Raw genomic sequence first — 17366 nt, forward strand, 5'->3', positions numbered from 1 at the left:
TGCTACTACATACTGCAGCTTATGCTATAATCATAGACAGAACTGCTATATCAAACATCGAGTTAAATCAACTGAACTAACAATATACAGAGAGCCGAAATCTGTTGATTCAGGAGTTACTAGGCATTTTTATGAACTGAATTTCAAAGCCTTCCCATCATGCTAATTCTATCGCAAGAACATCCCAAGTATCAAACACGGAAGGTTTCAATAGTTTCTATAATGATGACTCACCCTTGGAATTTCCTTCTGTGTGATCATTCTTTGGACCAGTGTTTATGCTGGCGGTTCGGCCCCTCTGCCTCGTCCAATCAAACTCATCCTCCTTTGTCCTCACATTAGTCCACGCGCATGTGTCATCTTCAAAGTCACAACTGCCCAATGGAGGACACGCTCCATCATGTAATACGACGTCATCGATAGCGATATCTCCCAAGTACGACTTCCCTCGAACACTTTCAAAGACAATCTAAAAGAAAGATGTAATGTGGTGAGTGAAGGTGCCTATAAGAGTGGACAATTAATATGAAATAACGGTACCAGTTTCGGGTTCTATAGATGACCAGATTATTTTAGCCTAAAAACACAGATGGAGTGCGCTTATTTTTCAAACATGCTCTTACTAGAGCAACATTCAAAGGAGTCATTCACTTACCTGGAATGAGTTGAACGGAGACCTTACAGTCAGCTGGTTGGTTAGCCATCTATCTCCATGGTTACCACTCTCAGTAAACAAGGGATATCCAAGCCTGCCATTTGTCCTCATGTACACATTGAGTGTACCAATGTCTTGTCCATATAGGTGGTACCAGAACCTTACAAAAAAGTATTGACATATTTCAGTCATTAATAAATACAACTACTAGAAATTCCCCTGTCATACAGCCCACGATCAAAGTGATAATGGAAAAAGAAAGGGTACTGCCGGTTGAAAAATGCAATATTAGCAGTCAAATGGCACTGCAGTGCAATAAAAGAACTGCAATGGTAGCTGCAATGGTAGCTGCAATGGTAGCTGTAATGTACTGGGTGTTATTATGTACAACAAACAGTAATAATGAAAGGAAAATATTATATGTTTATATCTCTCCCCTGCAATAGGAGAAATATTAAAAGCAAAATGGCAAGCTGCTGTGTAATATACACAGGCTGGGGGCTGTATATCATTGGTCATAAAGGCCAATATCAAGAAGTTGTGATATTTATCTAGATTTCTGTATTTATATCTAAAAAATTATGTTAAATTTAAAAATCTAAACAGATTTTAGCTGGTTGTCCTAGAAATAGATGTATATCTATAAGAAAATGTAGGTCTATTACTTAACTTTGCAGATATTAAAAACGGCTTGGCAGTATCGTGATATTGGGCACAGCTGCAGTATCATCAACAAAATCTTTAGAAAAATAATAACAGTAATATATTGCACACCATCGGTCACTATATACTCCGATCTTGTAAATTCGAATGAATATTCTTATAATTAAATCTTATAATAATCCTATAAAACTAAATAATTATTCTTATAATTAAATATTGTAATAATCTTATAAGAATCGTTAGAAAAATATCATCGTTATTTCCTTTACTTTCACTGCTTTGGACATTAGTTGGAACACCAAAGTACTCATTATAAGTGTCTAAAATGTCAAAGTCTGGTAGAATCGGCAAAAAAAAGCAATTAATTTTCAGTACTTCTAAGTTAATTACAGAAACCTTTGGCAATTGGACAATGCCATAGACTGGTGAAATGTGCACGATTCTTAAAATTAAATATTGTAATAATCTTATAAGAATCGTTAGAAAAATATCATCATCATTTCCTTTACTTTCACTGCTTTGAACATAAGTTGGAATACCAAAGTACTCATTATAAGTGTCCAAAATGTAAGAGTCAGGTAGAATTGGCAAAAAAAGAAACGATTACTTTTCAGTACTTCTACGTTAATTATAGAAACCTTCGGCAATTGGACAATGCTATAGACAGGTGAAATGTGCATGTTTTTTTTTCGTGAAATGCACATGACTTAGTCGTTCTACTCTCTGTCACACGGCCTTATCAGCGTTTCGTTTGCCGGTCTTAAATTTGATTAAAAACGCTAGTCAAGTTGTAATGACGATTTTAGACCAAATTAATCTGTCTAGTTATGTATAATCCGATCAGATGGGTAAGTTTTAGGATATTGCGGTAACTTTTCAAAGACTTGGTAACATATTTAAATAGGTTTATATGTATTTTGTATCATTATTATACTTAAACGACTCTACACAAAAATGGTTAATTTTTTTGATGTGATTTCGGAACAAGGGTTTGGTCACGGATGTTGACGGATAATTTTTTGGGAGTTGTGCGCGCATATGCATTTATCATAAAGCTCCCAAACAATCGCTTCGCTCGTGTTTGGTCGTGGGAAAACAATTGTTTCGCTTGTGTTTGGTCGTGGGATAACAGAATGTAAGTTTGATCCTCATCGTCTGCTGCAGATGTTACGAATTGTTTTACAAACTAAAGATTCTCATTCTAACCTGAGACATTTAGCCGCGAATGAGCTCTTATGCACTGGCGATACAAGTCTGGCAATATCTCCTGGTCTCCGAGGTTGTGAGGCCTCTGCATACATATAGTGGCCTAATGTAGTACCATAGGTGTGGTCAGATGATGGTCCAGTTCCAGAAGAAGAGGTAGTCGCGGTAGATATTGACCAATCGAAATCGTCACTAGTGTCTTGAGTGTACCCACAAAGGTCTGTCTGCTCAAAGTCACACGAGGCTCCTACAAATTGAGTAAAAAACTTCGCAATTAGCCAATTTAATTGTTTGGTGGTGATTTTGAAGGTGGACGATTAAAAAATCGTCACCATTTAAAAAGATGCCGCCAATCGTATAAACGATGCAATCTTGTAACAGCGATTAACCTAAAACCTGACTATTTTAGAGTGAGCGATATTGAAGCTAAAACACATTACTAGAACAAATTTAAACAGCCAGCTCACATACAGCAACGAAAATAGGACAATTGATTATTTGTTTCCCATAAAACTGTGATATGCAACAATTTAAGTAGCAGAGCTATATGAATGTGAAAGCTATAGCCGTATCATGTACTAACCAGAGGTGCTAGGACAAGAGCCCGGGCTCACAGTAATGTCATCCAGTGCTATGTCCCCAAACAGTCCATTCCCGCGTAAAGCCTCAAATACAATATATGAAGGTCTGGCATTTACGGAGCTTATGTAGTACTGCCCCTTTTTCCATTGATTACCTTGAGATCCAATTTTTTGCCACACAGGCTTACTTGCGTTAGCTGAGCCTACAACAAAGACAAGCTTAAATATCAACCAACAGCTGAAAAAGTTTGGAAGAATAACATTAACTTCCGTGCTGCAGTAACTATGCAGGGCTCTCTCAGAACTTCCTTGACTTTGCATTTCGATACTATAGTAACAAGAATCAGTGTTAATGTTATACTAGTAACAAGTCTGTCAGTGTTAATGTTATACTAGTAACAAGTTTATCAGTATTAATTTTATACTAGTGACAGGTTTATCAGTGTTAATGTTATACTAGTAACAGGTTTATCAGTGTTAATGTTATACTAGTAACAGGTTTATCAGTGTTAATGTTATACTAGTAACAGGCTTATCAGTATCAATGTTATACTAGTAACAAGTTTATCAGTGTCAATGTTATACTAGTTACAAGAATCAGTGTTAATGTTATACTAGTAACAAGTTTATCAGTGTTGATGTTATACAAGTAACAATAGTACTGATGACTCACTTGTATCGGGTGATGCTACGAGCTTCACAGATAACTGGTTAATATGCTGCCCAAACATGTGGTACCAGAACTGAACACATGTTCCTATGGAAGAAGGCTGAACTGATCTCGCACTGATAAGCCGAGCAACATCTCCTGCCTGAACGTTGGTTCTTGAACTAAAGCTGGTCTCTATGTAGATGTAGTAACCTACAAAGTTAGTTCCTTTAACTAAACATGACGTGTGCAATCAACGATTGTACATAGCTATTAGTGCTCAAAGAATGAAGGTACTCTTGTAGCTTCGTAATTAACTGGCAAAATCTATATATAAATCTCAGTGTTTGTCTGTTGTTATTTGTCTGTCCAGTTATAGCGATAAAGCTTTAGTAAGGAAAATCCATTTAACTGAGAATTTGAACTCGCATCATTTAAACCGCAAGTCTACTAATAAGTACATGTAGCCACTAGGCTACATGTACTACTAGGCCATTCTTAACTTTCTGATCTCTTAATCTATCCTGTTCGCGATTGCAAACACTGAACATGTACTGTTTATTATTAATTAATATTACCTTTTGCGATTCTTTTTTCTAAAAAATCCTTTAAAGCTTTTTTACCTTTACTCATTATCTATTTTTGAACTCATAATTTTCAAATGTGCCATTTCAATTTCCGGTGTGCCGTTACACTCTTATTTCCGGTTTTTTCTAAGGTTCGATTGCCAAATCTGTAAAGGCTATATACTTTTCATTTGATAAATGTGTCATCTCAAATAAGAATCGTCTCCACATTTTCTCTCCGTTTGGTTAGACAAAGCATTAGACAATGACAGTTCGATATCTCATTTTTATGTCTGTATCAGTATAGAGAAGTACCAGTATCATCGTATTCAAGGTTTTGATGGATGGCTTCTGCTTTAACAGTAACCTTTTTCATACACGCACTTCTATGTACTAATTGCTATTATTAATTCAACATATTCCCGATTTTATTTTTTTATCTCAGTTCGTATTAATTGTATCATTACCAAATCATTTTTCACTGTAATCATAGCAAAACCGACTTAATTTAGCCATTACTCGCTAATTCTTTCACATTTACATTAAAATACCTTTACAGTTGCTTTATTTTTCAGTTAATTTATTTAAGCTGCATAAACTCTTTTCTCATGATATGAAGTTTGAAAGTTAGAATGATAACTATTGCTATATGTTAAATAAAAATAAGCATTTTATGCAAAGACTTTTTTATTACCCGGGCAACACCTGGCATTCAACTAGTTCAAAATAAACATCAGATCTATACTATAATAAAAGCTGCGTCTGTCCGTCTGTTCAAAGTCCTGATTGGAGGTTGCATCACACCGGATTCAAACTTGTGACATTTAACAGCCACCTGCAACACCTGCACCTGGACTAACCCAGGTGTAAGTTAGCCCAGGTGGGCTTACCCGGGCTAACCTGGTAAGCCCACCTGGGGCCGCCTTACAGCATATGATAATGTGTTGCACGCATTCTCAATTACCAGCACACCTAACAATCTCTGCCAAAGTACTAGCAGAGATATAATAATATCACTGGTTAAAAATGTTTACCACATCTATGTATATGCAGTTTAACTCGCAGATAAATAGATGGTGACATAGATGACTACAACTTCAACTGACCATCTGAACGTCCGGTAGTATGATCAGAGGAAGGTCCAGTTGAATCAGAAGGAGTCCCTCTATGCTGTCTTGTCCACTCTAAACTGTCCGTGTCAGGTAGAGTCTTCCAGAAGCAGAATCCGTTGTTGTTAGTACTGTAAAGGAATAAAGGAATAGATAACCCAAGAGTCAGCCAAATAGCTACTTGCAAGATAGTTAAGTCCTTCATAGGACTGCGTTATATCGGTGAAAAAGGTTTCCATTGATTATCTTTCAAGAAACCTCAATGTTAAGTGGTATAAGTTGAAAGTAGTATTAATGGGTGAGAGATCATCATGAAGGGTAGTAACAACACTGATGTCTTCAATAGAAACAATTCACACAACAGCGACGAGAGTCAAAAGAAAGCAATGCTAAATCTAGTGGTATGACATAAACATACATGTAAATAGGCCTTATTATGTAGCAAGCTATTTGCTAGCCAAAAGGAGTTGATTATGTAAACACTCACCAAATATGTATTTTGACTTATTGAAAAAAAGAGGAAAATGTTTCAATAAAGCTGATTATTGGTTAGAATAAAAGATTGCTTCAATCACATATCATCGCGTTTACAACATGGCGCTAGAGTTGATTACCGACATCTGGTTTAGAACTGTAGGGTGACCAGAGATTTAACTAGGTCAAGCCCCAGAAGACAGTGTTGAAGATGGAAGTCTAATATACTTAAACAACTGACTCTTGCCGCATAATAATAATAACAGAATTAAAAAGAGGTTTCAGTCAAACAACCCTAGCTAATTTTGACTCTACTTCTTTGCTGATGAGGAATATAGACTTAATTCTTACGCATCATCAAAGTTACAGTCCAAGAAGTTAGCTGCAGGGGTTGTGGAACCTGAGATATCAGGGGGAGGTGTTGTGGTTGATGTGTGAGTGCCGCAGTAGCCAGCAGGATCATAAACTATATCATCAATGGCCATGTCACTACTGTATCCATTACCTACAAACATAGATATGCCTCTAAAGGCTATAGACAATACTGTAGAGATGAGTGAATATATGACAAAAGCACTCAGTGCAACACGAGATGAGTACAAAGTAGTAGTAACAGTCTAAAACCACTCTCTTTCATAAATGTTATTAAGATCCCCTCTACCCAACAGCAAACCCTAACATAACTAAATCTCAAGTGAAAAACCACACGTTACGCTGGTATTTAGCCTGTCCTTTAATATTATTATAGTCAATTAGCTATGCAAAGAAATGAGAAGTTGTTACTAACCAATATGGGATCACAAAAACTTACCTATGATGGCATCAAAGATCAACTCAAAATTAGCCTTTGTGGTCACATTGACTTGAGCCAATACCCAGTAGTCACCGAAACTTTTTGAGTTATTCCATATCTGGACAGAGCCAGTAGCAAGGCCTGTATAGAGTTTCATCGTTCCAATATCTGCAAGAAACAATGCAGTCATTAAGAAAGCTAACAAATGCAAAGCGACGAATCAAAATACAAATAGCGCTGGTGTCTCATCTATGGGAACCTAAATGACCCATTAAACTGACACCATAACTAAACATCAATTGCATTCATAAAAATAGGCGAACTAGTATATAGGAGATTTCTCTGTAAAAAGATCACTCAAGTGAAATTTTCAGCGTGTTCACTAAATGGTAAGTGAAAATTAATTTGGCAAATTTATATAGACATACTCAAAACTGTCACAAATGCAGCACGAGCAATAATCAAAGGATAGCTAAGTAAACTAGACACCCTTTGTTCATGCTGACTTTAAGAAAAGAGCAGATAAATCATCGTGTCACCAAATGGTTTCATTTAATCACTTTTTTGGCCATGTTGATCAACTTTAGTAACTCATCTCACAATCAAATGGTTTCGTTTTATCAGTGTTTGTTCAGTTCATGTTTATCTTTGTATGAACTAATGAACTCAAAATAGTTCAGATGAAATGTTAATAATCTAGGTTATGTATTTTTCCAACAGTCTTGGCTATAATAGAGTGAGTGTAATTTGTACTGACCTCTACCATACATGTGATACCAGAAGCTTAGGCAAGCTCCTTGCGGAACAGGCTTTAATACGGGGCTGTATAACCAAGCCCTGTCTCCCGGGTTTTGACCAGTCGCCTCAGCGTACATATACAGGCCGCGATCTGAGTTGGTGGTGTGATCAGCGGAGGGTCCGGTTCCACTCGACAAGGTCGCTCCAGCGCTTCGTTGCCAGTCAAACTACAACAGTCTCCATTATAATCCCAGTTTTAAATAAGTAACAAAAACAAGTAATATGGCAGATGTTAGGCTAATTACATTCTATTAAAGTGACAGAATAAAAAGTCAAATGCTATGTAAGTTATACTTTAACAAAGTTCTCACTAAACTACGTTAAAAACCGACAACAAAACCATAGAGTACACACCAAGTTTGCTTGCTGTTCATGTATAAAATTCACCCTTTTTTATATTTTAAGATTTGAATATTTTAAAAGTATATTTTTATTGGTTAGGTATTGTGCCTGCTCGCTACATATAATACAATCTAATGAAAATTGTCAATAATAAACAATGGTGATCAGTTCTACTGCGCTCTTTGCACAAAACAACTTTAAATATGTATTACTAAATACAGACACATGGTAAAGAGTGTTACTAAATACAGACTCATAGTAAAGAGTGTTACTATATACAGGCTCATGGTAAAGAGTGTTACTATATACAGACTCATGGTAAAGAGTGTTACTATATACAAACTCATGGTAAAGAGTGTTACTATATACAGAGTCATGGTAAAGAGTGTTACTATATACGGAGTCATGGTAAAGAGTGTTACTATATACAGACTCATGGTAAAGAGTGTTACTATATACAGACTCATGGTAAAGTGTGTTACTATATATAGATTCATGGTAAAGAGTGTTACTATATACAGACTCATGGTAAAGAGTGTTACTATATACAGACTCATGGTAAAGAGTGTTACTATATACAAACTCATGGTAAAGAGTGTTACTATATACAGAGTCATGGTAAAGAGTGTTACTATATATGGAGTCATGGTAAAGAGTGTTACTATATATGGAGTCATGGTAAAGAGTGTTACTATATACAGACTCATGGTAAAGAGTGTTACTATATACAGACTCATGGTAAAGAGTGTTACTATATACAAACTCATGGTAAAGAGTGTTACTATATACAGAGTCATGGTAAAGAGTGTTACTATATACAGAGTCATGGTAAAGAGTGTTACTATATATGGAGTCATGGTAAAGAGTGTTACTATATACAGACTCATGGTAAAGAGTGTTACTATATACGGACTCATGGTAAAGTGAAATGTCTCAAAACAACAAGTTGCAAAAGTAAGCTAATCAATATTTCCAACCACTTCACATATTTTTAAGAAAAAAGTGATGAGAGAGGCAGCACGTTTTTTTAAGGCTTCCTTATGATGTACCTGATCGGTAAGGTGGTCGACATTAAGGTAGCCACAAGAGTCCACCTCAAAGTTACAGGAACCTCTCTGAACACAAGCACCCGGCTGAATAAGCACGTCATCAATAGCCATGTCTCCTCTAAATCCATTGCCTTTGCTGCCTGTAATCCAACCAACGGGAAATACCTGTCATTTTAGCATCGACTAGCAGTTCTCAACAATTCACATCTTAAGCCCCAATCGGCAATATAAAATGCATACAAGTTAGTAACAGTCATAGTAAAGATATAAGTCACTCAGCAGTAAGTTTCATCGCTTGGAAATAGTCCCTGCGCATAGCAGTCACCCAGCTATAGTTTGCAAAAACATGTATATTGTGTAAAATCAAAAATAGATACCTTGAAATATGATGGACCAAGATGAACTTTCTTCTACTGTGCTGGAATAATACATCCACACATTTCTGCTAGATCCACTTGCGGTAAATATGTTGGTTTCTTTACTTGAATCTTTGATGAGCACAGTAAGTGTTCCCATAGTCGAGCCGTACATGTGATACCAAAATGACAGACACTCAGGCTTTCCCGCGTTAGCTATGAAATAGAGGAAGAACGAGTCACTTCAACTAAACTATTATATTCTGGCACAAACAGGCATATATGATGATCATCCATTCAAAAGTAGCACTTACTAGTATTTCCACGTGTTAGAATAAAGGCCAGGCCTTATGAAAAATAACTCATTTGTTCCGATATAAAACTAGGTTAATTTTTCATAGCACCTACCATTATGCTTCCCTCCTTCCAGCCTAGCAATGGATCCAGTCGGGGCAGATACTGAGGTCTCCAGGTACATATAATGACCTGCAAGAGGGTAAGAATTAAGAACAATGCTTGTACAACTGCTACTTCATACATTCCATGTTGAATTCTAATATTAATGATACTTTTTTACTTACCATTATCACCACGAGTTGTGTGATCATAACTTGGACCAGTGCCAGTGCTCGACGTTCCATTAGAACCTCGATACCATTGCAAAGGATAGCCCGGATCATTACTGTAGCTGCACCTGTCTACCTCGAAGTCACAGAGTTTGGGTGTCGGACACGAGCCACTCATCACGCTTATATCATCCAGACCTATGTCACCTCTTGAACCGCTGCGAACGATTCCTTCAAACATGACCTGGCCAAACAAATAGATAGTAAATAGTCAACAATTCTGATACAAGATGAAAAAAGCTTAAACAAGGTTGTCATAATATAACTCCGATTTTTCACACGACAATCAGCAAGTACAGAATACAAACAATAGTTTTTAGATTGTTCTGGAAGCTATGAAAAGTGGAAAGGTATTACAAAAACCCAAATTTCTTAAATGCTCTCACTGACACAAAAGTGAAACACGATAGCAGTTCCACAATAGAATACTCATCTACGGTTCCATAGAGTGATTAACCCTAGAGTGACACATGTGAACAGCATGGCACATACCTCATAGGGTGTTCCCTTTGCTGGCAACGTTACCATTCCCTTCATCCAGACATTCCCCTGGTTTATCGACCTAGACCAAATAAGTGTGGTATCCTGGTACACGTTAAGGCTGTTGATATGCGCCCCAAACATGTGATAGTAGAAAGTAAGACATCTGTCAGAGCTCGCAGCTTGTTTAGATGAAACAAGACGAGTATAGGAACCCAATCGTTTTCCAGATGATTCCATGTAAATGTAGTATCCTACATAGAAAGGTAAGTTTAAGAACTTAGGCTAATGCCATAGCTCAGAATGAGACTACAGAACTCGTATAAGCTATAAAAGACAGAGCATAAAGCTTAGAGCTGAAGGCGTCTGTGAGGTATAATATTTCGTTTATGAATCCAATCCGAACCGTTTGCTGCAGACAGGAAGCACATTCTAAACATATCACTGTTTAATCCTATGCAACAGCAACCCATACTACAAAAGGTGCTTTTGAGTGTAAAGGAAGACGCTACATATTACCATAAAATAACTGAAATACATGCAATGAACTCTGACTACAAACGTTAGACTGACACATGTCAGAGGAGCCAGGTTTATTCTAACCAGACACTTGTAAATACTTGTTAGTTGTGCGATAGATTTACCTTTGCCAGATGTATGATCTCGGTTGGGCCCTGTGCCTCTGGTCGGAGATGTGTTGTTCGTGAGAGTCCAGTCAAAGTTGTCAACGTTGTTAGGCTGCTGATACCAGAAGCAGATGTTTCCTGAGTCAAAGTTGCAGTTGAGCGGCTGATTTGACACAACAGAGGGGGTGCACTTGTCAAAGCTTATGTCATCAATAGCAATGTGAGAGTTGGCACTCAGTCTAAAGGATGGACGGGCGTTTATTCTCACCTGCAATAATAGCAATAAATACATGTGTAATATGTGCAGTACATGCATGTAGCGTACAGCATATATGTGTAGCAAACAAACATATAGCATATAACATGTACATGTAGCATACATCATATACACATAGCATACACATATAACATATACATATAGTGTACACCATATACATATAGCATAATGCATCTACAGGTAGCATACAGCACACGCCTATTATAGTGCATAGCACATACATGTAGTACACATAGCTTACATCTAAAATATGGCATACATAAGTAGCATACCACACAAAAAACACCTACATTTAGCATGCCATGTAGTTAGAATTTCTGACATACATGTAACTTACTATACATACGTGCACTGTAAATACATCTAGTGTATTTACAGCATGTATGTGTGGCATACTGTAAATGTAATGAGACTATATGTAAAACTATATCTTATTTCATGCTTTTCTTTGATTATTTTAATGTCACTCTGAAATATAGTTAGCTGTATCTGGTATGAACAGTGAAGATTCTAGAAGCTTTATTTAGCCATAGAAATGCATGTGGTCACTTTAACTCTTTAGCTTGCTGGATTCTTAGCAATCACCAGTAAAATGATTGCAGCAGGTTTGTCCCTAAAAAATTCCATGATTATGGATTAGCTAACCCCATCAGGAAGCCTTCTAAGTCATTGATAATATATTATCATATATCATATGAATGATTATCAACTCACTTTCATGCCAGAGGGTTGAGCTCCTATATCCACCACCTTCTTCATCCAGCGATTGTTTGTGGACAAACTTGTAGAGAAGAGTGCGGAAGACCTTGTTGGCTGAGAGGCATTATACACCATCACCTGCAAAAGTGAACTTCAAGCTATGAGCATTTTTGTCTTTCACTTGAGAAGCATACCAAGAAGATGTCACAAAATCTATAAAATCTTTGATGTCACCATCCTGATGCATTATGGGTATGTTAATAGATTTTTTCTATAGCTTCAGAATTAAGACCACTATAAGTTGTGTCGCCATACATTATGGGGCAGTATGTTATGACACTGTACATTATAGCATTATATGTGATAATACTGTTAGCTGTGACACTCTATGTTATGATACTCTATATTATGACACTCTATGTTATGATACTCTATATTATGACACTCTACGTTATGATACTCTATATTATGACACTCTATGTTTTGATACTCTATATTACGACACTCTATGTTATGATACTCTGTATTATGACACTCTATGTTATGACACCATGTGTTTTGTCACTATTAACTGACAATGCAACAACCCATAATAATGACGCTTGCAACTTACATGTTGTGGATCGAGCCAAACTGAAGCCAGCAGTAGCGTCAAAAAATATATTTAATCATAACATTGACATCTGTGAGCAGAAATTGTGAACAGAAAAACCACCAACCTGTAGTGTACCAGGTTGGGTTCCATACATGTTATACCAGAAGGTTACAGTGCAGGTTACAGCGGTAGATCCTAAAGTGGGCGTATCTAAAGACGCAGAAGAAAAGAACGTTCCTGTACCTCCTTGCACAAGAGCGTAGTGACCTGCAGCGGTGCTCAATGTGTGGTCAAAACTAGGGCCACCAACACCTGGAGTGTTGCCCGTGTTAATTGACCAAGCATACCTATTCAAAGAGAAAATAGCCTAAAATAAGGGTGAGAGTTTAATTTAAGTGTAAGAGTGCAGAAAACAACTTAAATTTGTAACATAATTTGGCTATCAAACTGTTTGACAGACGGATATTGCGAAACCTGATTAAAAAGCATGCTAGCTTACCTCCCTGAGCTTATCTTGGTAAGCCCGCAAAGGTCTCCAGATTCAAATTGGCAGGAACCGCATTTCTTTTCATCTGAGCCATCATTACAGTCATTCGTAAAGTCACAGACTTGAGACGAGTTTATGCAATGACCGTCTGAACACTTATAACCATCCGACCCACAAACTGGAGGCGAAGTTGGTTGGGTAATACCAGAAGGTAATGTAGGAGAACCTACAAAAATCAAGTATCTACTTGGTAGTTACTATAAAAGGAAATCAGAAAAGTCTTTAGTTCTACAAACTAGACCCTTTTTTGTCACATCGACTTTGATGCTATTACTAAAGAACCAGCCATCTTTTAGATAATTTACCTATTGAACTATATCAAATGTAAATAGACAATGTTACTTACTGCTATGATTTACCACAACTATAATTTATTGTCTTTGTTCATCTTAATTATGTTCATCTATCAGCAACATGTTCACCTAGACCTTGAGCATACCAGCAAAACAAACAAAGCATTGTATATAAATCTTTACAACGGGAAAAGCTACAGTTCCTTACTTGAAGGTACACAGCCAGTTGTAAAGGTGATGTCATCAACAGCTATGTCTCCCTGGTAACCATTGCCAACAACAGCCTCGAGTAAGACTTCAAAGTTTTCTGATTGATAAAACTGAACTTCTGCTCTCTCATAGAAATCTCCAACATTTCCTGTTGCAAAACAGTAACGCTTTGTAGCTGTCGCCCCTTAAAACTATATCGATTCTCTTGATATTATCATAACAAAAATCTAAGTGCTAGAAGGCCATAGGAGGTCAAGGTAATTTATAGACACATACCTTGCTTAGACCAGACCTGTTTCATGACACCTCCATTGTAGTTCCGAGTGTAGACATTGAGAGATCCGATATGATTTCCAAACATATGGTAGTAAAACCGCATCTGTAATAGCATGATGCAGCGTGCGAGTGCTGTTGTGTTTCCTACCTACACCATTTCCTGCCTACACCATTTTCTACCTCCACCATTTCCTGCCTGCACCATTTCCTGTCTACACCATTTCTATTTCTACACCATTTCTATTTCTACACCATTTCTATACCATTTCCATTTCAACACCATTTTCTACCTACTCCATTTCCTATCTTTACCATTCCCTGCCTACACCATTTCCTGTCTACACAATTTTTTGCCTACACCATTTCCTACCTACACCATTTTCTGTCTACACTACTTCCTACCTACACTATTTCCTGTCTACACCATTTCCATTTTTCCGCCATTTTCTACCTACACCATTTCCTGTCTACACGATTTCCTGCCTATGCCATTTTCTGCCTACACCATTTCCTGCCTACACCATTTCCTGTCTATGCCATTTCCTGTCTACCCCATTTCCTGTATACACCATTTTCTGTCTATACCATTTCCTGCCTACACCATTTCCTGTCTATACCATTTACTGTCTATACTACTTCCTGCCTGCACCATTTCCGGCCTATACCATTTCTTGTTTACACCATTTCTTGTCTACACCATTTTTCACCTTTCAATAGTTAACATAAAGCTTGTAGTGTCTAAAAAGTTACACAATCAGGTATGATGTAGAGGATGTGGAGGAAACCCATTGCTACATACCGTGCAGGACCTGCTAGCATAAGTCTTAGACAGAGTGGCTCCAAAAGGTATACTATATAATCGTGCTTTATCTCCCTCCTTCCTAGGCCTCGAAGCTTCGATGTAGATATAACTACCCGCACTAGTTCCTGAAATTTTAATGAGTTCAATAGAAACATAATAGAGAGAAATCCATTGCTGCAGACTATTAACAGAGCATGAGATAAGATTGACTCCCCCACTATGAGAGCTAAGTTTGAAAACACCTACTTGTTGCAATCAATATCCCATCTTCAAATAAAAAGTAAACAATACTAACCCTTGCTATGGTCTCTTGTGGGTCCTGTACCTGAGCTGTGGCCAATAAGATCAGCTATTCCAATTGACCAATCAAATTGATCGGATTTGTCTTGAGACCAACCGCAGAATCCAGACTCAAAATTACACCTTTCAGGATAAGCACCTGCAATGCGAGTGAAGTCTAAGACCCTATTGGTTGGTTTCTGCAACCGGAACTGAGCACTGCTAACCTCACGAATTGCTGATGAGAACTCCTAGCAACAATTGCATAAAGAGTTATTTTCTTCCAACACATATATCACATATAAATACAAGTTTCCTAAAAAAGGCTAGGAGATAGCCAAAGTTTCTAGTGCGTTGCCATAACAAGACTTACCACATTTGTCTTCATCTGACCCGTCTCCGCAATCATCTTGAAGGTCACACACTCTATCATTCAACACGCAGGCACTCCTGGCGCATGTGAACTCATTCACTGGACAAGGGCTGCTTTGCACAGCTGCAATGAAAAGAGAACATAGCTGTGTTCTTTGTCCAGCGGGTTGGGCAGTTGATGTCATTTAATTATGTACTATTGCTACAACAGAGCGTTGCCAAAAGTACCCAGTGATTTAGAGGTTATGACCCACTGGCGTACAACAACATAAAAGTACAGAAGCTATTAACATAAAATGAACAGTTTAGGAGCGCAATAGGTGGCTTAGTAAGTAAAAAAGTGCCCTTTAATAACAGGATAAGTGTGGTCCAAAAGCAAAATAGGCATGGCTTGATCCCAGAATAGCCGTGGTTTAACAACAAAAATGTTTGGTCAATGAACCTACGTGGAAAGCCACAGTTGTTGTACTTGATGTCGTCGATTGCTATGTCTCCGAGTGTGCTAAATGACCTAGTTCCAGCAAATATCACTTGGAAATTCTGACTTATATGACCGATTGAGACGACCGCCTTTAACCACTTGTTGCCCTGGTCACCCTGCATCCTCCACATTTCCGTAGATCGTGACTCTGACTGAATAAGAACCCTGAGCAAGCCAATGCCGGAGCCATACATGTGATACCTGGAATGTGTGGAATGTGGAAGTGTTATCCTAACGTATGAAACAAAATATTACCAAAATCATACATATGATAGCCAAGTATAAATAATAACACCAATATTATATTTATATATAATAAAATATTATATATATTATTATATATAACATTATAACATATATAATAATACAATATATATATAATAAATATTATATATAATATTATATATATTATAAGATATTTAGAAAACATCTAAACAATCAGCAATTAAGGTGTAAGACAGGAAGATGCCATGAGAGGGTTTATGAGTGGCTGAGAATACATAGAGTATAGTGATGTAGTTAAACCTGACCCTGCAGCACTGAAATACCACACCAAAAGAATATATATTCAATATAGTTCATTAGCAATTATTTTTACATATTTACCATTTGTATACAATTTATTACAAAAAATTAAAAAGTAGCATACAAGAAAAACGATAAGCAAAGCCCAGAAAAAAAGAGAAATGACAACAAAACATATTTAATTTTACCTGATAGGTATGACTCACTCTAAAGTAAAATGGTAATTATGTTTACCAGTGCTCATATTATACCAGGATCTCTTATTGGCCTGAATTCCTGCTCAAATTGTACCAGCATCTCTTATTGGTCTAAAGTCATGCTCATATTGTACCAGGATATCTTATTGGTCTAAAGCCCTGCTCATATTGTACAAGCATCTCTTATTGGTTTAAATAAAAACACTTGCTAGGTCTGTGGCCGCAATCCATGGAACTAGAAGTGCGAAAAACCCCACCTATAAACTTCCTCCCAAACTAAATGTTCTTAATCCTGAAGTTAGCAGCAAGTTGTCAAGCATGACTTACCAGAATGTCATCTGGCAAGTAGGAGAACTCTGTCTTAGCACAGGACCCCTCAACTTAGCCTCAGAGTAGGAGGTACCGGTTGATGCATCCAAGTAAAGGTAGGAACCTTTAACCAACCAACAGTTTAACAAAACGTGAATACTTGATGCACAGGCTGTGAGCAAAGAGCCTGCGTGTGAAACAGCCTAAGCATGGATATATACTTCAAGCGGATAAAAAATGGCGGTTTTACAGTCTTACCCTTTGATCCACCGGTAGTATGGTCATTGCTAGGGCCGGTATTCGGTGTTAAGGTGGCTCCAGAGCCAAAAGACCAGGAGAAGGAATCCATAACAATATTGGCGTAAGCACAGTAGGGTGTAACGGGACTCTCAAAGTCACATTGTCCACAGTACCTCTCATCCTCGCCATTGCTGCAGTCCTAAGAACCAGAGACGATAACTCTTACCCTCGGACAACAACGCTCTTACTACTCAAGTCAGAGTGGAATGACTTGCCACAGAAATAAAAATA

At 37.4% G+C, this 17366-nt stretch overlaps 1 protein-coding gene across 1 annotated transcript in view; it reads right to left on the reverse strand.

The window, feature by feature from the left end:
* The window catches only part of LOC137390900 (MAM and LDL-receptor class A domain-containing protein 2-like), a 150108-nt gene that overhangs the window by 39649 nt on the left and 93093 nt on the right, over window positions 1-17366 (reverse strand). The window contains exons 125-150 of the mRNA XM_068077215.1: window positions 17094-17274; window positions 16854-16959; window positions 15770-16005; window positions 15325-15447; window positions 14968-15111; window positions 14670-14797; window positions 13871-13973; window positions 13593-13742; window positions 13044-13257; window positions 12669-12891; window positions 11965-12087; window positions 10992-11241; window positions 10360-10601; window positions 9823-10051; window positions 9650-9727; window positions 9263-9457; window positions 8886-9025; window positions 7454-7661; window positions 6715-6864; window positions 6255-6408; window positions 5427-5560; window positions 3779-3967; window positions 3108-3308; window positions 2525-2771; window positions 656-815; window positions 235-469 (exon numbers count right to left, since the gene is read on the reverse strand). Coding sequence (XP_067933316.1) covers window positions 235-469; window positions 656-815; window positions 2525-2771; window positions 3108-3308; window positions 3779-3967; window positions 5427-5560; window positions 6255-6408; window positions 6715-6864; window positions 7454-7661; window positions 8886-9025; window positions 9263-9457; window positions 9650-9727; window positions 9823-10051; window positions 10360-10601; window positions 10992-11241; window positions 11965-12087; window positions 12669-12891; window positions 13044-13257; window positions 13593-13742; window positions 13871-13973; window positions 14670-14797; window positions 14968-15111; window positions 15325-15447; window positions 15770-16005; window positions 16854-16959; window positions 17094-17274 — 4543 coding nt within the window. The remainder of the gene's footprint in view (window positions 1-234; window positions 470-655; window positions 816-2524; window positions 2772-3107; window positions 3309-3778; window positions 3968-5426; window positions 5561-6254; window positions 6409-6714; window positions 6865-7453; window positions 7662-8885; window positions 9026-9262; window positions 9458-9649; window positions 9728-9822; window positions 10052-10359; window positions 10602-10991; window positions 11242-11964; window positions 12088-12668; window positions 12892-13043; window positions 13258-13592; window positions 13743-13870; window positions 13974-14669; window positions 14798-14967; window positions 15112-15324; window positions 15448-15769; window positions 16006-16853; window positions 16960-17093; window positions 17275-17366) is intronic.

This window comes from Watersipora subatra, chromosome 3 (genome assembly GCF_963576615.1).
Source record: "Watersipora subatra chromosome 3, tzWatSuba1.1, whole genome shotgun sequence".
Lineage (NCBI taxonomy): Eukaryota > Metazoa > Bryozoa > Gymnolaemata > Cheilostomatida > Watersiporidae > Watersipora > Watersipora subatra.